This window comes from Perognathus longimembris, chromosome 3, assembly GCF_023159225.1.
Source record: "Perognathus longimembris pacificus isolate PPM17 chromosome 3, ASM2315922v1, whole genome shotgun sequence".
In the NCBI taxonomy this organism is placed as follows: Eukaryota; Metazoa; Chordata; class Mammalia; order Rodentia; family Heteromyidae; genus Perognathus; species Perognathus longimembris.
The window spans coordinates 45,815,243-45,842,864 of NC_063163.1; the positions used below are offsets into that span (position 1 = coordinate 45,815,243).

General features: G+C 34.7%; 1 protein-coding gene across 5 annotated transcripts in view; it reads right to left on the reverse strand.

The window, feature by feature from the left end:
- Positions 1–250: 250 nt before the first annotated feature.
- The window catches only part of Ints6 (integrator complex subunit 6), a 79,484-nt gene continuing 52,112 nt past the window's right edge, over positions 251–27,622 (reverse strand). For all 5 annotated transcript variants that reach the window (XM_048341432.1, XM_048341434.1, XM_048341433.1 and 2 more), the window contains 14 exons: positions 26,653–26,836; positions 19,818–19,943; positions 18,011–18,165; positions 15,730–15,882; positions 15,460–15,592; positions 13,554–13,648; positions 11,501–11,611; positions 10,811–11,026; positions 9,705–9,831; positions 8,776–8,918; positions 7,971–8,202; positions 3,850–4,215; positions 2,728–2,821; positions 251–547 (listed from right to left, as the gene is read on the reverse strand). In XM_048341432.1, the coding sequence (XP_048197389.1) occupies positions 454–547; positions 2,728–2,821; positions 3,850–4,215; positions 7,971–8,202; positions 8,776–8,918; positions 9,705–9,831; positions 10,811–11,026; positions 11,501–11,611; positions 13,554–13,648; positions 15,460–15,592; positions 15,730–15,882; positions 18,011–18,165; positions 19,818–19,943; positions 26,653–26,836 (2,229 nt within the window). In that variant the 3' untranslated portion in view covers positions 251–453. The remainder of the gene's footprint in view (positions 548–2,727; positions 2,822–3,849; positions 4,216–7,970; positions 8,203–8,775; positions 8,919–9,704; positions 9,832–10,810; positions 11,027–11,500; positions 11,612–13,553; positions 13,649–15,459; positions 15,593–15,729; positions 15,883–18,010; positions 18,166–19,817; positions 19,944–26,652; positions 26,837–27,622) is intronic.

Consider the following 27,622-nt stretch of genomic DNA (forward strand, 5'->3'; position numbering starts at 1 on the left):
ATATCCAAAATAACTGTATATACAAAACATTGCCTAGATTTAATGTATGTGCTTTTTTTCCCCAAAAATTACAAAGTAACTTCTTTTTAAATTTTTTTTTTTGGCAAAGTTCAACCTTAACAGAGGTGACAATTTTAAAGGTTGGTTTAAGAAAATAGAACCTGAGGGAAATTGACACGCAAGAGTCAATGACAAGCAAGAGATTTAAAGGAGTATTTTTAGTTTGATAAATAAAAATGTTTTTTTTTTAAGTGATACTTTTCACATTACAAAAATAAACCAAAATGAAGAAAAGGTCACTGTAAAATGATGGAAAAAGGATCTGTCAACTTGTTTTAGTATTTCAAATAGCCAACAATGCATGTCAAAAATGAATTGCAAGGTCACAATAGTCTTGTATTTACTTTGTATTTGAAGAGGATAGTAAAATAAGTGGCCATATTTTATCTTCTTTTAATTGCTATTAATATGGTTGATCTGATTGGCTCTTCGATGAATTTCATCCAAGAAGTTCTCCAGTTGTTCTATTAGCATTCGTTTTTTGAACCTGTATGAAAAATAATTAACACTCTCAATTACTTTGTAATGGCTAGCATATAATAGGTACAATGTTTAAAACAAAGAGAAACCACTTTGGGAAAGGTTTTACAAACTAGGATGGAAATAGAAAATGCTGTATTAGGAAAACTGAAAATTAATGTTTACACCAGAACACAATATTAGATTTTCCCTAAAACAAATCATCTAGAACTAGAAACAAATGGGAAAGTAGTATCTCTTCCTCAACTAGAAAGAAAAAACTAATTTATACAAAGATCCCAAATCTAGCAAAATTGGGGCTACCGAAGAGGTTTACTGTAGTATTTTCTTATGGCCTTATTTTTTTTTTTTTTTGGCCAGTCCTGGGCCTTGGACTCAGGGCCTGAGCACTGTCCCTGGCTTCTTCCCACTCAAGGCTAGCACTCTGCCACTTGAGCCACAGTGCTGCTTCTGGCCGTTTTCTGTGTATGTGGTGCTGGGGAATCGAACCTAGGGCCTCGTGTATCCGAGGCAGGCACTCTTGCCACTAGGCTATATCCCCAGCCCTCTTATGGCCTTATTTTGAACAAACTGAACAATGAACAAATTATGATTCTAATCCCCCACAAAAATGAGGAGGGAAATGAAATTTGGGTAGTAGTATTTAAAAATCACGGGGCTTTGTTATTAAAATCTGAAAGCTAGCAAATAAAGAAAAATTAAATATATATATCAGAGTATGTAGCAACTAGCTAAAGTTTGAGTGGCAAGTCTTAAAATTTTTCAGAAATAGGGGCTGGGGATATGGCCTAGTGGCAAGAGAGCTTGCCTTGTATACATGAGGCCCTGGGTTCGATTCCCCAGCACCACATATACAGAAAACGGTCAGAAGTGGCGCTGTGGCTCAAGTGGCAGAGTGCTAGCCTTGAGCAAAAAGGAAGCCAGGGACAGTGCTCACGCCCTGAGTCCAAGGCCCAGGACTGGCAAAAAAAAAAATAAATAAATAAAATAAATAAATCAGAAATAAATATATAGGTTAAAATTGCAATCATCTACAGAAATATAGTATCACTGATGCTTTTTAAAATATTCCCAAGTACTAGACATTTTATTCCCATTTCTTTCCTACTTGTAAAATAATACAAATAGCCACGATATTATATAACTTTCCAAAAGATGACATGAGAAAACAGGTACCAGCAATATAGCTAAATCCAAGATGAGCCAGGTTGAGTGATAAATTTCAGGCTGAGGCAAGAGGACTCTCGGTTTGAGGCCAGTCTGGGATGCAAAGCATGACACTGTCTCAACAACAATAATCTCCAGGTCAGGGCCACTTAGGAGGCTCAGAACTAAGAACTATGTTTTAAAGCAGGCAGAGCAGACAAATTCTACAGTCCCATCTCCATTTAACTAGAATCAAGGGCATGGCTCAAGTAGTACCATAAAAGATGAGGGAGAGGAGATCATTAGGGCCCTGGGTTCAAGCCCCAGTACTTTCAATAAATAACCAAACCAAGGATGATGTTTGAGAACACAAGTGTCAACACAAATATCAAAATAGGTATATTCAAAATTACATAAAAAGTAATAGCCTTATTTTGATCTATCAAAAAGAAACTATTCTATGTGTGTACTGCAGAAGAGACAGAGGATTAATTTCTTTACATTTTTTACTTTTATAATTCTTACATATTTACATTTGAAAAGTCACATAAAATAAACCCTGTTTTCTCATGAACTGAAAGAAAAAGTGGAAAACACTTTTAAGCTTGCATAGCTACACATCTCAGTTATACTTCATAGCTACATTTATCATTTAGGTCCTACACATCCCTTGTACTAAATCACATAATCTTGAGCTACTGGAATAATCCACTTGACTACAAAGTGTTCCCATGTAAAAATGATTTTAAAACCTTTCTTAAGGCTGTTTCTAATCATTAATGTTAAAGTGAAAAAGATAAATAAGAAATAAACACCAAAGACAAAGATAAGCAAGAATTATTGATCTGTATAATATTTTTCAAGGGTGAAGTTTTCTAATTCCTGGAGAATTTGTAGCTATTATTTTAAGTGAATTTCATTCAATAAACTAAACAAAAAACTCGTGATATATATAACTCCGTATGTTATATGCATAATCAAGTACACAGATCTGTTAAAATACTATATAAACTGAAAATTCATCAGTTCATGTTTCCTTACCTTGATGCTTCTTTAATGACATTTTGCAAAAATATTAGTCTTGTTTGTAAACTGCCTTGCACATGCTTCAGTAAAGTAAAGATTCTTTCATATTCTTAAAAAAGAAAGGAAAAAAAATCAGTGGCTTTTATTTGTATTCTTGCCAGTAGTTTTCTCCTGCCATATTTCACATTAAGATACATTTACACCAAAATATTTTCTGTGACAATTTCACCACTCTTTAAGGATTTTATAATACATTTTAACATATATATGTGAAAAAAAGATTGTGTCAAAAATGAGTAACAAGCCAGTGCCGATGGTTCACATCTGCAATCCTAGCCACTCAGGAGAAGCTGAGATCTGAGGATCACAGTTCGAAGCCAGCTCAGGCAGGAAGGTGAGAGAGACTCCTATCTATCAACTAACCATGAGAAAACAGGAAGTGGTACAGTGGAGTGCTAGCCTTGAGCAAAAGAACTCATAGATAGTACCAGGCTCTGAGTTCAAGCCCCATGACTGGCAAAAAAGAAAGAATAAACACTAGCAAAAGTTCTCATTAAAGTACAAATGTAACAAATACGTCAGTGTGCACATGAGCACATGCACACGTTAGTACTGGGGCTTGAACTCCGGTCCTGGGTGCTGTCTTCTAGCTTTTTTGCTAAAGGCTGGTGTTCTCCAATTTGAGCCACACCCCTACTTCAGGCTTTTTTGGTAGCTAATTGGAGATAAGAGTCTCAAACTTTCCTGCCAGGGCTGGCTTTGAACCAGAATCCTAAGATCTCAACCTTCTGAGTAGCTAGGATTTCTTTAGAGTTGTTTTTTTTTTTTAAACCTAAACATACCACTGGCTGTAACTACAATTAAAATCTTAAACACAATGGTAGGCACTCTATAATGAGAACTTGATATAAGAACAGTATTAACTCTGGGTCTATATCATGGTAATTACTTTTAACAGTGTAGTCTTCTTTGGCTCTTGGTCATTAATGACTACAATTAGTACCCTGGGCATAGCAGACAGTGTTTGTCAGATAAAGAATCAAATGTTGCATAGCTCAGATATTGTTCAAGACTGATCTAGAATCAGACCTTCACTTTTAGGAATGAAATCTGAGATTTGTCTTTAGTCATACATACTTCTTCCTGGTTTTCGGATCTCTTTCATTATTTGTGCTTTCAGTTCAGTATTGACTTCTTCATGGCTCCTGCAGTGCATCAATTTTTTCCCTTTGTTGAGTGAAGATGCTGGCATATTCTCTTCAGCACACTGTTCTTTGTTTCTTTGCTCCTCATGATTTTCTAAAAATCCACCAACAGTGAGGTCATTAGTTCCTAAATGGTCATGACCAAGAGCTTCTGTATGATTGGTTGGTCGTTCCAGTAAACTGGCTGGAGAAGATGGTGAAAATTCAGTATCCATAGCATTTGGTATAATGTCTGATGAAAGCTGGTCTACAACATGATTTTCAACCACATCATCTATTGTTGAATCGTTAGTGGTTTCTGAAATTAAAACCAAAGGTAGGGAGGGAAAATTAGGATTCAGTGTCAAAGTATACAAAAGCCACAAAGAAACTAAAGCAAACAACATTGATTTCCTTGAGTAATGCATATTAAGGAATATGACATAGTTCTTAAGCTTTGCCAAAGAGATAGTAGAAAAAAATTAAAATACAAACAACTTTCAGCAAACTTTTATTCTCTAATAAAAGATTTTAATAATATTGTGAAATATATATGATCAAAATCATCATCAATCTTTACCTTAGAGGGCCATAGTTCATTCCAACTTACCTCTCTACCTTATACACTTATCATTTAGAGGCAAAAGTATAAACATTGAGTAGTTAATCTTGTTCCAAGTCCTATAGGAAACACATTACCAAACAAGTAGTATTTCACAGTACATTCTGTCTATAACCATTCATCCAGTCTTTATGACCCGAATAGCACAAGGCCATCTGATGCCCATTTTAGCTCAGACAACTAGACCCAGAAGCCTGACATTAATGTTAGAGATTATAAGACTTGTTCTCTATAAAAGTAGTTGAATTCTAAGTTTTAATTACTCACCAACCTCCAGAACAACAGCTAAATATTATTCCTCCTCCACCTCATATGTAAATGCCCCATTTTCCCCAGCTCCCCTGATTTTCTCTCATTGAAATTCTATCCTATGATTTGCAAATACCTTCTTACTCCACAATTTGTGTAAGCTTTATTGGAAACCTAGTTCTCCTACCTACAAAGGAACACTGTTCTCTTCAAACCTGGATTAGGAATGGCTTCTCTCACATATTCTCCATGGACTGAAATTCACAGACTCTTCCTAGTCAGTGTAATTTCTCCTATGTAACTTGTGTAAAACTCTTACTCTTTTGAGGCTCAGTGTCATTCATTAACTTAAGTTCTCTCATTACTATCAATATTGAAGGGTACAAGTCTGAAGTCAGATGTCTGACACCTTGTTCAAAGCTAATCTCCAAATCCCTCCTAAAATCATTCTAAGTTCTTACTACTCAATGTGCGGTCTGTGGTTAACCTCCACCAGGGAGCTTCTCAGAAATGCTTATCTTCAACCCTACCCTAGACCGAAATGAGAACTGGTAGTGTAGACCTCTAGGTGATTCACATGCACATTCAAGTTCAAGAAATGCTGTGGTAACTAATGCTAAGCAGATTACCTATCAAGAACCTGGCCTTGCCAGTTACTAATTTTACTTTTTGTCAATCATGGGGCTTGAACTGAGGGCCTGGGCACTGCCTCTGAGCTCTTCTGCTCAAGCTAATGCTCTACCACTATGAACTAATAAGCTCCACTTACGGTTTTCTGGTGGTTAGTTGTAGGTAAGAGTCTCAACCAGTCTGGCTTCAATCTGTGACCCTCAGATCACAGCCTCCCGAGTAGCTAGGATTATATGCGTGAGCTACCAGTGCCTTGCAGTTCCTAAGTTCCTCTTTCCAAAGAACTTCCCACTTAAGACTTTTGCCTCTCCCATACATTTAAATTCAAGGTTGTAGTTCCATATCCCTCTCCCTCTCCCACAGAGACTATTTAAACTTTCTCTATTCTACAAGGCTACTTTCAGGAGGAAAGAAAAGTAGAGCCTGAAATTTCTTCTGCTTCCCTACTGGAAGCAGGTACAGAGAGGCTCTGGACATCTCCTCTTGCCTTTTTGGTGACTGTACAGGTTATGTCTTCTCTCATGTTCACCTTCAACCTCTCTACTGGTAACTGGTAACATACCAGCATTTGTAGTTAAGTGTCTGATTTTAAAAAGAAAGCAGAGCCACTACTTTTTAACACCATGAACTCTTCTAGCTACCACTTGCTTCTCCTTCTTGTGGTTTCCAGCTGAATAACTTCTTAAACAGGCTGGGTGTTCATAGACAACATCTCTCGTTTCTTCTCATTTTTTTCATCACCTTCTTTATCGTTTCCTCCCCTTTACTCCATAGAATTGTTCTTGCTGAGACAAAGGTAAAAGGAACTTCCAAACATCTCAAATCGTCTATTTTTCTATGTTTTTGAGATCATTAATCATTTACTCCTCTTTCTATTTCCTGCTATGACATTACATTCTCCTCTACATTCTCCTACCTCATATACTTCCTTCCCCTAACTTTGGCACTTTGCAGGTTATATTCTATAGTTTCCTATCATTCCACTGACAATAAGCTGCCAACCATACCGCTTCTCTACCAATTCCCTTCTCATGTACCCCAAACTCAAAAACTCCAATTGGCTACCCAGACTGTGATTTTAACTAAACAAAGCCATGTTTCATCTTTACTTCCAGCCCACTCAGTGTCTCTCCAGACAGCTTAGTGACAGTCTTAGTAGGACAGTTTAGTCCTAAAAAATGCATGTCAGATCAGGTCATCACTTCTTGTAAACCATTCAGTAGATCCTCATTTCCCTAATTAAGTGGAGAATCTTTGCAATAGTTTTTGCAAAGCACTCCGCGACTTAGCTTCCGGCTCTATTATCATCCAGTTCTCACCATACCTTATGTCTCAACATTCTTATTAGATTGGAGTCTTTCAGGTCCCTTAATGCCCTTTTTATACAAACTTTTGTTCAGAAACTGTTCTACCATAAGCAAATGCATCACCTTACTTAGCTAAATTCTATTTATCCTTCAACATAATTTCCTAAGGAAAAATGCCTTAATCTCATAAACTAATCCTCATACTTGGCTTTCTTTTCTAACATTTATTATGCTTCTAATTATCTATTACATGATGTAGTTTTTTTCTGCTCATTATAGGTGAGGGCAAACATCACTATTGTCTTATTCACTGTTATAACTTTATGTCCCAAATACATGCTCTATAGAATCTCACTGAAATTGAAACCCATGTTTCTGCTGGGAGTGATAATACTTCTTTCAAAATCTATTTTTTTGGGGGGATGAGGGTGGGGGTAGTCCTGCAGCTTGAACTCAGGGCCTGGGCACTGTCCCTGGCTTCTTTTTTTTTTTTTTTTTTTTCTCAAGGCTAGCACTCTACCTCTTGAGCCACAGAGCCACTTCCGGCCTTTTCTGTTTATGTGGTGCTGAGGAATCAAACCCAGGGCTTCCTGCATGCTAGGCAAGCCCTCTACCACTAAGACACATTCCCAGCCCCAAATCTGTTTTTGTTGTGTTGTTTTTTTTTTAATTCTTTGAGATCTGCTAGTACCATTTTAGAGCATAGCAGCTACTAAAATGCTGACCTACAAGAAATGCTCAACCAAAGTTCCTTTTTTTTTTTTTGCCAGTCCTGGGGCTTGGACTCAGGGCCTGAGCACTGTCCCTGGCTTCTTTTTTGCTCAAGGCTAGCACTCTGCCACTTGAGCCACAGCGCCACTTCTGGCCGTTTTCTGTATATGTGGTGCTGGGGAATTGAACCCAGGGCCTCATGTACACGAGGCAAGCACTCTTGCCACTAGGCCATTTCCCCAGCCCCCTCAACCAAAGTTCCTTAAAAAGACACCAGAGAGCTGAATGAGTGGCTTTAAATAGTACAGCATCTGACTGTACTGTCAACAGTACAGTACAGTACTTCAAGTCAAATACCAGTAGTGCCAAAAAACAAAACACAAAAAGGCATAAAAAATTATTATATACAAATTTACCTTGAGAAAATACCTTCTCTACACATTCAACTGTACTGGACAATATTTTTCTATAATCTATTATAAAAAATCTTTTCCTTTAGGGGAACTCAAAAAGCAACAAATAACATTGAAAAAACCCAACAACTACAATTTCTACCTTTATGAAGAGGAAGAGGTTTAATAAGGTCTGGCTGTGCTTGAGACATAGGTGTAGGTGGTCCTTTTCCTCCAATGTGATTATTCACCACAGGATTCTGCTGTCTGCCTCTTAGTAGTGGAGACATACACCGACGTCTTTTAGGGATCCCCTGCATATTTGGTTCTCCAGGCCGCTTATGTTTATTTTGAGGTCCAGCCACAAACTCATCTGCTTCATCGATCATCATGCCCTATAATAAAAAAAACATAATTTTATTTGATTTACAAACATTAAAATTTTTAATGTCATTTATTTTAACTGACAAATAATAAATAATTGTATATACTTAGTGTTCAGTATGATATGTTGATTGCATATACTGAGTTTTTGTCCAGTTAATTGACATATTCATCACTTCACTAGCTTATAATGTTTTCTGTGGTAAGAATATTACAAATTTGCTCCTTTAGCAATTTCAAAATATATACTACATTAACTATGATCACCAGGTAGTGATCAATACAATAGCTCGCTATAACTTATTCTTCCAGGCTGAGACCTGGCACCCTTTGCTCAATATCCAACCATCATTCCTGTCTTCCCTAGCCTCTGGTAACCACCTTTTATACCCTGAACCAAAAAAAGAATCTATCTTTTCTTGAATTTATACACAGTTTTAAGCAACTACATTCTAACAATGTTGACACTTTACATTCTTATCAGGAAAATAGCTTCAGCTTACTTTATCTAAATTATAAGCCCTTAAAAATTGACAGTGACCACTAAAAACACAAACAAATTAAATAATATACTTCAAAATTACCTTTTTATCCAGCTTAAAAGGGTTGCCAAATGTATGTAACCTTCGAGGCTGATCAGGATCAAGTTCTCTTAGTGGAGAAGGTACTTGCTTGAGGTATTCCTGATAATTCCCCATTTGTGCTATAGGAACACTGTGTACTTGATCTTTTCAGACAGAATATACCAATGGCAAAAGTTAGAATCTTTAAAATCATCTCCATCCAATTATCAAATGTATCAATGATACTTGGTATTACTCTAATCTAGACAGTCTTCCCTGCCTACATATTCTAAATTAGTTTGGTACAATTACAATACAAATAGTATGGCAAAAAAGCCTTTGAGATTTGAAAATAAAATTTAAAATATTGATTGTATACTTAAAACAAAAATATTACAGTTAGTTAATCTTGGCAAGAGTAGGCCATTACATGTAACTTTGCTATAAAAAGTTATCTGTCTACCCTATTCCAAGTAAACAAATTTGATTTAATTATGGTAGAATTTGTAGCATTATAGTATACTAGAAAAAGCACATAGATATAAACCTATAGTTAGAATGGTTATATCAGAAGGTAAGTAGAGTTAAATTCTCATCTGAGTTCATTTGTGATGCTAAAAATACTGTAAAAGGAATTACTCAGGAGTATAGCATTCAATAATCACTCAGTTAAACTACCAAATACTAATACATCATAAAAAAAAAAGTATGTAAGTATCCTGAAGGTATAAGGAAAGCTAAAAAGAAAACAAATTTGTAATAATAGCTGTAGGCAATCTGGGCAACAGTAATAGAAAGGAAGGGAAAAAAATCAGAGATGATTCATCTCTGATCTTATGAATATACAACCAGAACGTAACACTTTAAAATTTGTATTACCATATTGTGCTTTCTTCCATTTTAAAGAAAAAGTTATTTAAAAATACCAAATATTAAAATCATAATCTAACCTTCATCCTGTCCTTTAAGAAATTTGCGGGTACTCTTCAAAAGATTAGATCTCATTCTTGTTAAGTGATCCAAAAGATTTCGCCTTGGTATGTCATAAGCATTTCTAAATGTTTGAGGCTTCAAATCCTATTGACAAACATTCAAGGACAAAATTTGGTTTTTTAAACAAAGCTAAGAGACTAAGACCTCTAGGCCTGCAGCACAGATCTGAAAATAACATATATCCGTACATATATACATATACTTAACTTAATGGCCTGTTTTAGTACCAGAAGATAGAAATTTTGTCATCAGCACAACAAAATTACCTCAAATTCACTGAATTTTTATTATATGCTCTGAGTAAAAGAAGTAAATTCATTTAAGTAAAAATAGTTCACAAATTTTAAAAATAAATGATTTCTTTAAAGCTGGTTTATTTACAATTTACATACTATAAAATCATCTTTGCAATTTTATGAGTCAGTAAATAGAATTTATAGTGTTGAAATCATTACTTAGTGTCTAAGAACATTCTTACCATCTCAGACAATTCCTTGTACTCATTTATAATCAATCCTTATTCCTATCCCCAGGCAGCCAATGTTCACCTTTTCTTCGATAACTTGGAAGTGGAAGCCTGAAATACCTATTTTTTGTACGTGGCTTCCTTTAATTAAGGATGATGCTCTTAGTTATTTCGCTAGTCCATTTCCTTTTAGTCTACAGCAATATATCATTCAATAGATGTTTTACATACTTTTCTTTATTTACTATTTGAATGTTTAATCATATCACTTTTCTTTACTTACTAGTTGAACATTTGGTTTATTTGGGGCTATTATAAACAGTTAAACATTTGGTTTATTTGGGCTATAAACAGTTGCAGACAAAGCATCTTTCATTTTTTATTTTCCATTTTTCTTCAGCAACTATCTAAAATAGAATTGTTGTCTACATATAACATGATTTTAATTCTAAAATTCAATGATTCAATGCCAATAACATGATCACTTTTCTACAGATATAGAAAAGTTTGGACAAACTAAATGACAGTTTACAGTAAATCTGATTTGTTCAATAAAAGCACAGATCATAATATAACTAGTGTCAAATTGATTATTACCTTATTTAGTAAAGCAACCTGGAACCCAGTATATTCCTTCATATTAAGGTCTAGCAGTCTGTGAGGGATATCGTCTGAAATTCCCTGAAGCAGTTGTTGAAAATCTTTCCTATATGCCGTTGATAAACCATGTGATCGGCTTCGCACTTTAATTCCAGTTTCCTGCACTACCTTTTTGCCTACAGATCCAATGACTCGATCAGATTCTATTTTGGCCTAAAGTAAAAACAAATAAAAGTTGTCTTGATATAATCTAAATTTCTACAAATTAAACATTTATTGACTTTTAAAGTCAGAATTAAAACCTCAAGCAAGCATATTCAAATAAGTTCAAATAATAATGTCTTATTTTATACTGTAAAAAAAAAACTCATTGAGTTTATACTCAAATAGTGAAGTGTAAATGGTCTATAAGTATATTCCCAATTCAGATGAAAATTAGTTAAAAACAATTCACCAATATTTACTTGAAGACATTATAAGCACATAGCTATTGCATTGGCAAGCACGAAAAGCTGTGATGCAGCTTTTTACTGGAAAATAAACAGCCAGATGTACTGAAGAAGAAGAGGGAGAATAAAAGGAGAGAGAAAAGAACCATCAAGAACTAGTTTATAGTCTATTAAACTATTTTAACTATAAAACCATTCACACATACTTAATATGACTCATTTCTGTTTTTATCATTACCTGCTGACTCAATTTTTTGAGGTATGAAATGACACTGTAACTGAGTCCATACTCCATACTGTCTGCTATTAGGTTAGGAGCGCCCATCATTCTAACAGCTTTCTTCAAGGGCTATGCAGAAGAAAAAAGAGAAAAGAACATTCAAACATAAGCTGGTTTACATGGCTCCATGTACACAGTTTTAAACCCTTCCCTCAAAATTTCTTTCTAAAAGGACAAAATATAATCATACTTTGCTTCAAAATAACATTTGGCATAAATATATTTAAATAGTTAAAAAGGAGTAAAGGAAGGGATGGGAATATGACCTAGTGGCAAGAGTGCTTGCCTCATATACGTGAAGCCCTGGGTTCGATTCCCCAGCACGACATATATAGAAAATGGCCAGAAGTGGCGCTGTGGCTCAAGTGGCAGAGTGCTAGCCTTGAGCAAAGAGAAGCCAGGGACGTGCTCAGGCCCTGAGTCCAAGGCCCAGGACTGGCAAAAAAAAAAAAAAAAAAAAGGAGTAAAGGCTATAATAATAATTCCCAAAGTAAGAAGGGTAAAATTTTGGACTGGTTAGTACAGTAGGAGATACCATTTGGAAGTAATAGATAGCAGCCACATTTTAGGAGATCGTTTTGACAAAAAAAAAAAAACTTAGGAAAAGAAATATAAAGGAAACAGGAAAAACAGATTTCACTCTTGGGTTAACTGGCTTAATCACTCACTAGTTATATATAGATTACATTTTTTTTTCTGTGCCTGTTTCTCACTTGAAAAAGACAGGATAATAACAGTACCTAACCTTTACAGTATGGCTATGGGATTATAGGATTATATGAACTAATATATAAAAGCACTGCACACACAGTAAGAATTTAAAGGGTAATGATTACTTACATTATCATTAGGTGAACTGATAAAACAAATAAGCTCCGAAGAAAAAATAAGCAGGCATGGAAAAGTTCAATATTTATAATGGGTGTAGTATTAAAAAAAAAAAAAAACACTGAACGTTATGATGAACTGAGAACCACTTGGTGCAATAAAACTAGAAATGTCTACCATGTGTGAAGAATAATCACTAACAAAAAGTTTGGAAGCACAGGTGTTACCATGGAATCAAATCCCAGCTGTAATATTTAATACCTAGGCTGTTCTTGATCAGTTCCAGAAGTTGCTATAAAATGTAAGTAAGCCAACACATGTACTAGTTCTTACTCAAAATGTTTTGCCCCCATTTCAGCCTTTTAAACAAAGCACAAGAAATAAATATTCTAATGATATTAGGAATCACTTAGAAAGATGTTACAAATTCTGAAATAGGGACTGAATATGTAGCTTAGTTGCAAAAAAGTTGCCTAGTATGTTCATGGCCCTCGGTTCAATTTCCAGAACCCTAATTTTTTTACAAACAGAAGTATATTTAAGTGATTTTTACTGTAGGAATTTTCGTTAAGATAATATATATTATTGGTATACTTAGCACTGGTTTTGAAGTAATTAAATTTTCTAAATATATATGCTAATATGAAAACCTGCTTATCCACCTAAAAAGCTATTTCTGACATTAAGAAAATAATGTATCAAAAAGATTTCCCACCCTTAAAAAGAAATAATCATAAAACTGAAATTTTAAAAGTTAGCATTAACAATCAAAGTCAAAAGCTTAAATCCAAAGCCAGACTGCTTCTAGAATCAGACTGAATTCCAGCAACTACTGTCCCCTCCATATACTAGCTATGTACTCTTGGAAGTGGAGCAAAAATGATTTCTACATCATAGGGTGACTATATGGATTAAATAATATTAACACATTTTACATGTTAAGTAGTATGTGAATGTTTTCATGATTATCACCATTCTGTTTCTGAAACCTATTGTTTACCACTAAACCATGTATTATTTGAATACTCAATCATTCTCATGTAAGAGTTTATTATAACGATCCAAAGTTACAAGCATAAAATTTCTTATGAAATGAGTATATGGCTTAGTGGTAAAATTCTTGCCTAGCCATGTATTAAGTCCCCTGGTGGGGAGGATAATTCTGTTTTAACAATATTCTTACCCCGAGATAGTAAGGAGGCATGGTCTTCAAATAACTTTCAAACGACTGTCTCCATTTCAATGTTGGTTTTGCTTTATGCACTTTAAACAAGTCATCTAAAAATATACATCATGAAGAACTATCATCACACATGTTTTCACACACAAATAACAAGTTAAAGAACTTCCTCTTAGAGACCTGCTTGTTTATTTGTAAAACAATACCATCGGACATGATTTTTTTTCTTTCTGTTGTTGGTCGTGGGGCTTGAACTCACCGTCTCTGATCTTTTTCACCTAAGGCTAATGTTCTATGAACACTATGAGCTACAGTGCCACTTTCCATTTTCTGGTGGTTAACTGAAGGTAAGTCTCCTACCCAGGCTGACTTTGAACAACATTCTCAGATCTTAGCCTATTGGGTAGCTAGGATTATAGGCGTGAACCACCAATGCCTGGCTCAGACATTCATTTTTAACAAAATTAAAAGAAAGAAGTTTAGTTTTGGTGTTTGTGACACTATTTTGAAAGTGAAAAGATGCCAAGATCATAGTCTAGAAGCTATAATGTACTGCTAAACACTGACAGCTCATGATTATACTAGCTACTCAGGAGGCGGAGGTCAGAGAATCACAGTACAAAGCCAGCCTGGCCAGGAAAGTCCATGAGACTCTTATGTCCAATTAATCAGCATAGAGCTGGAAGTATAGGTAAGGCTCAAGTGGTAAAATGCTAGCCTTGAGTAAAAAAAAAGGCTCAGGGTCAGCCACCAGGCCCTGAGTCAAGCCCTACCACCAGTACAAAAGAAAAAAGGTTAAGTAATGATATGTGAATTATATATAAAAAAAACCCAACCCCTCAATACTATACTAATGTAGAATCAGAAAATACACAAGGAAATCTATGTCCTCTCTAGACTTAAGACACAAAAACATACGAAGTAACAGAAACAAAGTTCTTGCAACATTTTCTATTAAAATATTTTGGCTGTAACATATTTAAAGCTGATAATTTCAGGGAGGGAATGAAAATTTACTTAACAGTAAAAATAAAAAAAAAACTGGCAACCAGATTGTACCAGAAACTAAGTATAAGACTTCTCGTAATACTTTGGAACAAAATTCTCTCATTTAAAAAATACCTGAAATGAGCCATGCATTCACGCATGCCTATCAAAGGCCAGCCCCAGCAGAAAAGCCATGAGGCTCTTACCTCCAATTAACCACCAAAAAAACCCAGAAGTGGAGCTGTGGCTTTTGAGTGAAAAAGCTAAGGGACAGTGCATAGGCCCGGAGTTTAAACCCCAGTACAGCACAAAAAAATATGAAATAAAAATTAAAGTTAGGGGCTGGGAATATGGCCTAGTGGCAAGAGTGCTTGCCTCCTATACATGAAGCTCTCCGTTCGATTTCCCAGCACCACATATATGGAAAACGGCCAGAAGGGGCGCTGTGGCTCAGGTGGCAGAGTGCTAGCCTTGAGCGGGAAGAAGCCAGGGATGGTGCTCAGGCCCTGAGTCCAAGGCCCAGGACTGGCCAAAAACAAAAAACAAAAAATTAAAGTTAGGCAAAATTTTTTTTAAAGAAATGTACTCAGATTCTGTGACTTTGCTTCTACAAATGTCTTCTGCTCCAAACAGAAAGCATACATTATGAATTTTAAGTATGTAAAAAAAACTTACACAAAAATCAAAATACTAAATTTCTCAATTACAAAATTTTATTATAATAGTTTATGGAAAAAATGATGTTCCAACATGGACTCAATTTATCATGAAAGGTTGCTATGACATTTCTTTAAATAGGTTTAGTGTTTTAAGTATTAAAAGCATTTTTATTATTTTCAGAAGAAAATATTAAAGGGATATTCTTAAAGTTTGTCTTAGGAGAATTTTTATATATGTGAGCAAGAGAACAAGAAATACTTACCTAAGAGGGGAAGGAGGACTGGATAATTGTAAGGCATCACAAATAAGTTGACACAGTTCAGTGCTGTACTGGCTTTCAAGTAACCAAAAGGATAACCAAGTTCACTATATTTTGCACTATTGCTTACATATACCTGTTTAAAAAGAATGTTTACATTTTCATACTTAATAGCCTTTCAAAGATGTTATGCAAACCACCAATTCAGCTTTAGCTAAATTTAAGAGGTATTTCATTTAAATTTTTTTACTTGTTCACAGTTTTTCAGCTCACCTGCCAACATGTTTGAGGAGATTTCCTTTCTAAAATAAACTGAGTCAGTGGAGAAGGTTCCAACTCATATTTATCAAAAGGCAGTTTGTCAATAACCATAGGTTCACAGTCTGTACAGGAAAACTTCACTACAGGATGAGAGGTACGAGGTGGCTAGAGGAGAAAGTCTTATTATTGTTGTGTATATTAAAAAAAAAGACACAAACTTACTTTAAAATATTTCTATTAAAATGTAGCTACTCAGTTTTGCTAATGAATTTGACTTGCTACTGAAAGCAGCATCAGGCTAAAGAAAATCTTGAAGTTAGGCACTTCAAGAATCCATATGAAAATCTTTACTAGAATTACATGAAACATTTTAGAGCTAAATATTAATTTTCACATATAAGTGAAAAGTATATAAAGACCTCACCTCCAAAGACCTTATCTATAACCATTTACTTGGACAGAGTAGTGATTTTGAAACTAATCATATATCTTCACATGTAAGATTCAGACATATGTTGTTAACAAAGACATACACAAATATGTATGCATATACATATGTATTACATATACCAATTTCTATATTATATATTAATATTATATACTATGTAAAATACAATACAAATCTAAATTTACTCTAAATATATCTTAAAATGACACTAAAACTAAAACTAAATATAAATCTAACTAAATCCAAATCTACTATATAGGACTAAATCTATTCTATCTTTCTTCCTCCATGCCAGACCCTGTGCTAACAGTTTGCTGACAACATGTAGATTCCCCAATAGGTCATCATTCTTCATGCACCTGTGTCTTATATGCCAACCCTTTGCATACTGCTTTTGCCTGTGTATATTACCAATAAACTAAGTTTTAGAGAGTAAGTTGATAAGAACTACCCTCTAAGAGACTGTTCTAACACCTCTTCCTAATTAGCAGCAAGCAGTTAGGCTCTGTTCCACACAGCTCTGTTCACAGCTGACACATCTTATATCCTTAAAATCTGACTTTCCTCTAGAAAATTTACATTCAAAAAGGTAAACACTGTCATATATTCCTGTGCCTAGCTATATATCTGATATAAAGCTTGGTAAAAGATATTTATTTGGGGAGTTATAAAATATTTCTCAACTAATCTGAAATTTAAATGAAAGTTTAAATAATTTTGCTAGTTTAGCCTGCAATCTTTTCAGGTCACAGTTTCAGGAATTACTTTTTTTTTTTTTTTTGGCCAGTCCTGGGCCTTGGACTCAGGGCCTGAGCACTGTCCCTGGCTTCCTTTAGCTCAAGGCTAGCACTCTGCCACTTGAGCCACAGCGCCACTTGTGGCCGTTTTCTGTATATGTGGTGCTGGGGAATCGAACCCAGGGCCTCATGTATACGAGACAAGCTCTCTTGCCACTGGGCCATATCCCCAGCCCAGGAATTACTTTTATTAGCAGGTTGTTGGTGGCTTACACCTATAATCCTGACCATTCAGTACGGTGAGATCTGAGGATCTCAGTTCGAAGCCAGTCTAGGCAGCAAAGTGTATGAAACTTATCTCTAACCACCCAAAGCCAGAAATGAAGCTGTGGTTCAAGTGGTAAGAGTGCCAGCTTTGAGCAGTGAAGCTAAAGGACAGTGCCCAACCCAAGGCTCTGAGTTCAAGCTCTAGTATGAACTTTAAAAAAAAAAAAAAAGAAAGAAAAGAAATTCCTTTTGCATTTCTAAAAGAAAAAAAAATCATTAAACATTCAAATTACAGTACTGAATATAACTGAGCATCAATTCTATGTGAATTTCTAAAGACTGTTGCCTGATAGTTTGTAGGTAAACTATCAGTTTTTTCTAAACTTTCTTTTAAATTTCAAATTGTATTCTAGAGAAATCCTCATGCTACATTGTTTATGGTCCCAAAAAAGGAATTTTATGTTTGGGGTCTAAAAAAAAAGGACCCTATATACAAGTTATACAAGAAATGTACCCACTGCCTTACGTATGAAACTGTAACCCCTCTGTACATCACTTTGACAATAAATAAATAAATAATACTAAAAAAATACTAAAAGGGAACATTATATTCAGGATTCAGTATCCAGATAATAATGAAAATATGAAATAGTACTGGATTCTAAAGAAAGCAAATTATTTTTATTGCTTCATAATGAAAAACACAGTCTAAAGCAAATAATACCTTTTTATAACAGCTAATTGCTGAATATAAGCCATACCTTTAACTGACAGTTCTTAAAATTTAGTATGAAAGGCAGCTAAGGTTGCTATTACAAAGCCCAGTCCCTCTGGTACTTACTAGTGTTGGAGAATTCTGATCTGGCCAAAAAGATTCTGGAACAGGCCAATGGCCTATAGGAACCCCAGTTTTAGGATTTGGTCTGACATATATGAGTTTGTGACAGCTATGCCAAGGCTGAGACCCAAAAGGCCTTGATATATCTGGCTGCCCATCTATAGCAAAGAAATTAAGACAAACTATATATTATTAAAAGGAAAAACATATAAAGTTAAAGTATATCTACTATTTTTCTTATTTAAAATATCCTAATAAAAATATCCTGGTATTTGTTCATTTGGGATATTTTTTTCCTTAAATAGAATACTATGACTGTTGAAGACTTAAATTGTAATTCACACTAAATTGTAATAGTTAAATTGTAATTCACTAAACAGTAAATCTGTAAATTTCAACCTTTGAGTCCACAGCTGAAAGGTCCTACAGCATGCTTGGCTTGCCCAATCAGAACATGACAACATACTTTATGCTGAATATTTGTTCAATGAGTGATCATGCTTTCCCCACCAAATGATTATAAGCAGTTTACTTTCTTCATTATTGTATTCCCAGTGTAAAAAACAGTGCCAGGAATAGCAAGTACTATTTAAATACTACTAAGTAGGTATTTCTGGGCTGTAGCTCAGTAGATAGCACTTATTTAGCATGCACAAGGCTCTGTTTTTGATCCCTAACACCTGAATTTAAAAAGTAATACTTAGAAATCATTCTTACTAAGGTCTAGTAACAACAACAACAACAAAATAACAAGAAACAAAACCCCTTCACAAATCTAGACACACACAAAAATCTAGCTTTAATCCAAATAAGTTTTAGCACAAGAGCAATCCTTTTCAACAATTCAGTAAACATGTAATTAGTGTCTAAGCCAAGTATTTGTTAAATAATTTTTTAAACAGGTACATTCTATGTGTAACAATTTTTACCTTAATTTTTAAACCAGACACCATGATACAACTTAGGTCTTATCTACCAGCTCTTTATACTTTCTCAACATACCTATTATTTAAACTGTAATCTTTCTCCTCTCCCAATTACTTGCTCTAGTAGAACAAGTGTGCCAAAGTGTCATTAATCTCTAATTATTGAAATAAGTTATGTGCAGTGCAACCAAATCTCAGCTACAAACTCTCCATGGGTTCTAGTATACTTCCTTATAAAATAGAGTAGCCAAATGAGGCTGAGCAATAGCTTAAAAAAAAAGCTGGTTCCTCAATTTTGGATCTCAAAAATCTTCACTTCTGGGCTGGGGATATGACCTAGTGGCAAGAGTGCTTGCCTCGTATACATGAGGCCCTGGGTTCAATTCCCCAGCACCACATATACAGAAAACGGCCAGAAGTGGCGCTGTGGCTCAAGTGGCAGATTGCTAGCCTTGAGCAAAAAGAAGCCAGGGACAGTGCTCAGGCCCTGAGTCCAAGCCCCAGGACTGGCCAAAAAAAAAAAAAAAAAAAATCTTTAGTTCTGATTAGTTAAATCCTTGGAACAAAAGTAGTTAAGAAATTACTCACTTAAGGTAGAACACTGACTATATTAAGGGAGATAGGAAAAGCAAAATGATGGAGAGGTAATTATATCTACTAGAGGACAAGTAAGTCTGCTTATCTAGAAATGCTTTTAAATGGTGTTTGGAGGAGCAAAGATTACTTCAACTTTCCTATTTATATCTATATTCCTTTCTTTACAAAAGAAGTTTTATTATGTTGATAATTTGACCTTGCTGATCTTAAGGCCAATTTTTAGGTTTTCAGTTATAGTTCAATAAGTTAAAAGCAAGTTTTGAATGTCTGTAAAAAAAAAAAAATACCTTCTACAGGGGAAGGATCTGGTCCTGCTTTTTCAAAGTTTATTACCACTCCACTTTGTACTTTCTGCACCAAAGACTCCAGACACTGATTAAGCATTCTTGGAGAACATACAGAGTATGAACGGCCTAAGATAAAAAATAAAGAATAAAGTAAACTAGATAGTTGCAAGAACTCCTACCTTTTAGTAAGAGCTACAAGCATGGTTTCAGACAATACTAAGGAACAGAAATTCAATGGTAAAGGTTGACATTTCATAATCTTAAAGAGAATGAGCAAAATTATTTCCAACCAACAAGCCAGTTTGTGAGATATGCAAATTTTTCTTCTAAGTATAGGGGCTTGAAACAAAGAAAACTCAGTGTGAACAAATGACAATGAAAACAAGTTAGATACACTACGTATGGTATGTATAAAGCACTATTATTCCAAACTGTTATCCAATGTATCTTTAACACAATATACACACACAACCTCTAGTACCAATCCAACCAATTTTTTTCTCCACTTAACCAAAATATTATGTCCCTGGGACACATTAAGCAGTAAATAGTATTTTAACTGGTTTGTGGGCAGTAGCTTATTATTTTAAATACCTGATCTTGATATTAATGGTAACATGTATTTTTCTGAATTTCACTTGGGTTAAACAGTTGAAAATTACTATCCTGCCTTTGTGTGTGTGTGTGTGTGTGTGTGTGTGTGTGTGTGTCCTGTTGAAAATTACTATCCTGCCTTTTGTGTGTGTGTGTGTGTGTGTGTGTGTGTGTGTGTGTGTGTGTGTGTGTGTGTGAGTCCTGTAGCTTGAACTCAGGGCCTGGTCACTTCTCCTGAGTTTTTTTGTTCAAGGCTAGTGTTCTACCTCTTGAGTTACTGCTCCACTCCCCAACTTTTTGGTGGTTAATGGGAGATTACTGAGATTATTGTTATTAATAATAAATTCAGGGACTTTCCTGCCCCGCTGCCTTTGAACTGTGATCCTCAAATTTCAGCCCCCTGTGTAGCTAGGATTACAGGCATGACAACAGGAACCTGGCTCCTATTTTTCCCTTTTGATATTTTAATCTACAATACCTTAGATCAGAAGCATTAAAATGCTACGGACTTGAAAAATACAAGTGAAAAGGATTTTTTTTTAAAAAACATACAGGCTGGCCTTCAATATCTGATTCTCCAGTCTCGGTCTCCCAACGGCTTAGATTACAGGTATGCACCATCACACCCATCTTAAACAGGAATTTTCAACGAGGATATGCACATGTTTGTTGTCTGGTATTACAGATACTAGCCACACAGTTACTGAGAACTTGAAATAGGTAGGGGCAATCTAACTTTAGATGTATAATATGTATAATCTGTACACCTGATTATGGTAGATTTAATATGAAAAATACTGAAATAGTATGTTGGATACACTGATTTAAATAAAATGGCATTAACATTCATTTTTGCTATTTTTTAAATATAGCTATTACACAATTTATAACATGGAACCTAAATGGTATTTCTACTATTAGATGTTGATCCACATGAAAACACTAAAAGCCTTGACAGCTAAAAATCCATTTTCAACCGAACACCCTGCAATGTTATTTATAATAAGCTCAATATGAAGCCCTATTTTTATACAAATTCAGCCAATTATTTCAAAACAAAAGCTATATCATATTTGACAAATCAATTTACCCCTACCAATTCATAGTCTACTTTGTAAAGCATACTCGGAAAAAGGAAACATTAGGCAGAAATAATTCAATTCTTTAAAAAAACTGATTCAATACTTTTTTTAAATAAACAAGTATTATATCAAAAACAATGACATTGGTAATTATAAAATACCTATACCAACAGCTATGTCTAGTCCTTTTTAAAAAAATTTATTTTTATTTTTTGGCCAGTCCTGGGCATTGAACTCGGGGCCTGAGCACTGTCCCTGGCTTCTTTTTGCTCAAGACTAGCACTCTACCACTTGAGCCATAGCGCCACTTCTGGCCTTGTCTGTATATGGGGGCTGGGGAATGGAACCTAGGGCTTCATGTATACGAGGCAAGTACTCTTGCCACTAGGCCATATTCCCACCCAGCCCTGCTATGTCTACTCTTGTTCTCATCTCCTTTGCTTTCAATGGTTTGCTGAATGCAGGGTCTGCTCAGCACATAAGCCTCACCCCCTAGTCCTTTTTTTTTTTTTTTTTTAAAGCTTAGTTTTCAGGGAGGATATCATAGTTGCCTAAGTCTTCCCTTGTAGTGGACATGATGGGTTTCTCTTCACCCTACCCAGCATATTGACTGAAATGGGCTTCAAAAACTTTTTGACTGGGCTTATCTCAAACTGATAACTTTTCCATCTCCAGCTCTTGAGCAGGCAGGACTACAGCTATAAGCCACAAAGCTCAGCTGTTCTAATCCTTTTTATAATAATTTGCTTAATTTTACAAACAATTGTATGGGTTATTTTCTCTAATCTACAAATGAGGAAACTAAAAAAAAAGAGGAAACTAAAGACACAGAGAGGTTAATACACTTGTATGACTAAAATTCAAAAACTAGGTAACAGAAATTTATTTTGGGTCTACTTTGTACCCTGAAATTACATGTTAATTTGAAGTTAAAATAAAGCATCTATATAGTAGTCATGCTATTTGAAAGAATTGGTAAATCAACTTTTTTTCTAAGTCAGTTTAATGATATATATAAAACAGTACAATATAAACTATTATTACACACAAAATATTCATAAGAGAATATGAAGTCTGAATACCTTTTTTGTTTTTTTTTTTCTTTTTGGCCAGTCCTGGGGCTTGAACTCAGGGCCTGAGCACTGTCCCTGGCTACTTTTTGCTCAAGGCTAGCACTCCACCACTTGAGCCACAGCGTTACTTCTGGCTTTTTCTACATATATGGAGCTGAGGAATCAAACCCAGGGCTTCATGTATACGAGGCAAGCACTCTAACACTAGGCCATATTCCCAGCTCCCTGAATATCTTATATCACAAAAATTTAAATCTTCCCAAGATATTTTAAGAAAACACGTTTTGTTTTGTTTTTTTCAGAATTAGGGATTTAACTCGAGATGTCTCCAGCATTTTGCCTTTTACTTTGTCAGATAAGAGTATCAACATCATTTCTAGCTTGTTTTGAGACAGTGTCTCCAACTTTTGCTTGGGCTGACGTTCAACCGTGATCTTTCTAATACATCACCACGCCTGTCTACTCCTGTTAAGTGATGCCATTAATTAATCAAAGTTATTATCTTAGTATTAAATAAAACTAGTAATAAAGACTTTTGGAAATTAGAAGAAATGTAATAAACATGAATATGGCAAATAAAATTCATCATGGCCAGGTGCTGATGGCTCACACCTGTAATCTTAGCTACTCAGGACTTTGAGACCTGAAGATCCCAGTTTAAAACTAGCTTGGACATAAAAGTCTGTGAGATTCTTATTCCCAATTAACCACCAAAAAGCTGGAAAAGAATCAAGTGACAGAGCACTAGCCTTGAGCAAAGAAGCTAAGGAACAATATCTAGTCCCTGACTTTAAGCTCCAATACCAGCAAAGACACATACAAAAAGCCTCCATTATAAATAATAAATAAAAATCCATTAATTATTTTGAAAGTAAAATGGCATGGTTTACAAAGTAAAACTCTCACAAAAAAGTTTATATCCTATGTAATGTTTCTCTCATCCCTTAGAATACATATTTTTGCTGAAGCATAAAGTTTCTAGAATCACTATAACAGGAAAAAAACTGTATTAATACACATGTTTAAGTCAAGAAGCTGGCCCATTTTTGATCATGTGGATACCACACAAAAAAAAACACAAAAAGCCAAACTGAATACACCAAGTCTAAAGTCAGCATCCACATCTTGGTAAAAGAAGAGGCAAAAGAACACTCCTAAGTGAGGTAACAGTCCTCATAGTGTAATGAAGTTACTATTTAATCTAGAAAATCTAGAATGTTTTAAATAGAATTTTCATCTTTTGATATTTCTACCAATATATCAGATTTTTTTACTTTTATTTTTTCACCAGTACCAGGCCTTGTACTTAGGGCCTTCTTCTTGGCTTGCTCACTCATATCTGATGCTTTACCCCTTGAATCATGCTTCCAGTCAGGCTTTTTGCTGGTTGACTGGATGGAACCTCTAGTTTGCCTGCCAGGACTGGCTTGAAACTGCAATCCTTCCGATATCAGCTTCTCAAGTAGTTAGGCTTATGCGTGTAAACCAGCACCTATTCTATTAGACACTTATTAATATGGTTCATCATCCTTGTATCATCTTTCTCTGCCACTGTGTCCATGTGAGTTCATAGTATAGCCATTCATCACTAATGGTTCAAGCCATCTAAATCATCTGAGGATCATCCTTGATTCCTTTTACTCTCTTTGCCCTCTCTAGGTCAAAGTACAATAATCTCTTACCAGTCTCCCTTGCTTCCATTTTTGCTAAAGCTGAAGTGGTCCTTTAAGATATAGAACTCAGATGTTATTTTCTATCAAAAGCTATCCAATGGCTTCCATAACACTCGGAAAACAGAAAAAACAATACAATGGACTAAAAAGCTTGTCAATATTTGGTTCCTACCCAGCTCTCTCAACAGTTATTCTCTACTCCTCCCTAAATCAACCTCTTCAAAAGCAAACTTACCTAAGAATATTCATTCATAGCTTCAAGTTATTCTTTAATCTCTAGCTCTATTTTTCCCCATAATATGTATGCTTCTTAAAATCCTTATACTTCATAAAATAATTCTGTCACCAAATCCAAAACTACAAATTTTCTATTGTTCCTGATGTATTCCTGGCATCAAGAACTATCATGTGGAATACAGTGAGCACTCATTAATTATCTACAAACAAAAACACAGACACCTGTACAGCTTTTTAAAAGGCACACATAAAGATATTAACAATGTATTTACAAATTTGACAATATACACTTTTTACTTGAATATGAATTTCATAATGCAGAAAAATCAATTTTTATAAAACACTTCCTGTCACTAACAAAGAGATACAAGAGGATTGTTCATAGTGATTGCATATTTGTGAAGTACAATACCAAAGGATATTAGCTTTTGTTCTTGCTACTTCTCTGGTATTTTATCTCCAAAACTTCCTTTAGTGACTTTAATTTTAAAAAAAAAACACACACACTATTCAGGTGTATGAAAGTGTATGAAGTGAGCAGTATGTATATAGTTTCCCATTATTGCTATAGAAGCATGAAAAGGGGGAAAATAAAGGACTAAGTCAGGAAAGATCCAGAAAGACTATCTAGGGACAACTTCCTAACTCCTTGACTAAAGCTTTTCTGTTACCAAAACATACTACACCAAGAGTAAGTTTGAATCCTACAACTTTGGAGATATTGCTAAAGATTACCAATTTCTATACCACATCTCAAAGTTCTTTTCTATTATACATTATTCACTTCATTTCATACTTTGAATATATCTGACTCTAAAACATAGTATATTTTAGTACACGCAATATCATAACCACCATAATTTTAAGATCAAACTAAGTTGTAAATAATAAGCAAATTCTAATGTAAGAACATCTAAGCTGCACCTACAGTCTTTTGCAATAAAGAAAAAATCCTAGATTAAAAAAAGACACAGGATCTTAAAAGTAGGTCAATTTAAAGCTGAAAACTAAAATTTCACTACTTCAAAAGTAATTCTACCATAAAAAATACCAGTACCAATTTACTAACAATATTATAAATGTATAAGAAATTAACAATGAATTTTCAAATCAGACATACATGTACCTTCTTTCTTCTATGAATTAAATAATGAAGGCATTACAATTCAGCAAGTCCTCTACAATGGAAACGTTTAATAATGTAAACATTATTACTTACCTACTTCAAATAGCTACATATAAAAGGCTCATCATTGTTGCCTTTAGTTTGTAGACTGCCCACACCCATTGAATGAGTATTACAAGAAAGTCACCTAAAATACTAGCTAGAATTCATACCATCTTTTTCCTTTCTTGAAGCTAAGCTATAATTGACTGAGTAGAGCCCAACTATATCTAGAGACCATACTGGAGGCCTCTCATGGGTAAAGTAACAGGATGCTAGACTTAACCATTTTAATATCAATTTCCTTAGGTAAGGCAGATGCTGTATGAAACCAAATTCCCACGTATGTCTTACTGGTCACTAAGTAATGAGCCCTAAGGTTTGGGACAACACTTGGTATACAATAAGCAGTCAATGCAAATCTATATGAAATAAGCCCACCTATTAACCAGTTCTACATTATAGAAGATCTAAGAATAATATGTATTTGAGATTCTCATTAGTATTCACTTAGCATAGTGATAATCTGATCTGATTCAATAAGTAACACATGAAATAGAATAAAACTTCAGTTTCCTCTCATCTATCTTTCTACTTCCTTGCCTCTGGAAAAAACTTTAAAAGGTACCCATCCATCAAATGATAATGAAAAACATTGATTACCAGAAAATAATGTTACAGCATTTCTAAATTGTTGGTGGCCTTTGTACATAGGAAAACTTGTTTATGAACTCCAAATACTATCCATTTCTATTTGGGTTAAAAAAAAATTCCATTCATTATGAGATCCAATAGCAGTAACCATATTCTCTTCAAATCAAGATTACAGACCATCATCTATAAATATAACTAATTTTAAAACTTTATGTCTATTAGTTCTTAATGTTATCTTGTTCAACAACAACAAAAATGAATTTTAGAAGTGTACATTTTACCACATTCAGGAAAAACTCTGCTTTAAGTCACTGAATTACTGCTAGCAAAAGCAAAACAACAACAACAACAACTTACCGCCTGTCACTTCACACATTGGTGTGATGGCAGAGTCGTCTAAAGGAACACCTGTCAACTGTTCTGATTCTACTGACATGGTGCCAGGCAACCGCAACACTAAAGCAAAGAGCCTCTGATCCCAACGAAAAGGTTCCTTGGTCAATTCACTTCCAGGCAAAGGTGAATTAAGAGGTAAATGGAGCTGAAAGTAACAGGGAAAACAATAACAAAATCAGTAACCTTTCTAGACACTACTTTTTTTTCTTCAAATAAGCTACTTTAATAACACATAGTAAAACTTCATTGAGTTCCCTATCACTCTGAAAACAAGTTCAAAAATAAAAACGAAGTCAGGCACCAGTGGTTCACACCTGTAATCCTAGCTACTCAGGAGGCTGAGACCTGAGGCTTGAGGTTCAAAGCCAGGCCCTGGCAGGAAAATCCTTCAAACTATTCATCTCCAATTCTGACAGCCATGCCAGAAAACTGGACACAAAGAGGCTCAGCTCAGGGAGAGCATCTAGGCCCTAAGTTCATAGACCCACAACCAACCAAAAGATGTAAATAAAATAAATTAAAAAAAATAAAACTTCACATATACCTAATACAATGAACACTTGCTTTTTCTTAAATTTTATTGTAAAGAACTGACTTGAAAGAAGAAAATCTGAAATACTGTATGCAATGTATTTCAAATTTATATGCAGCTAACCATAAGGTGCTAGATTATTTCTAATTAAATCATTAAAAAGGTGTGATTGAAATCTTAATTGCTACTCAGTATGTGTATGTGTAGGCCTCAGGAAAAAAAAAGATTAAACCTTGATTTACATCAGGACTTCGGTTGTTATACCTCAGCAGTCTGAAATATCTCCTATTTCTTAGTAATTTTAAATTCATTTTGTACAAGATATGCATTCTCAAAGCGTTTGCATGGAAGTAAATTTTGTCAATAATTATGTATTAAAAGTACTAAAGTGGGGTTGGT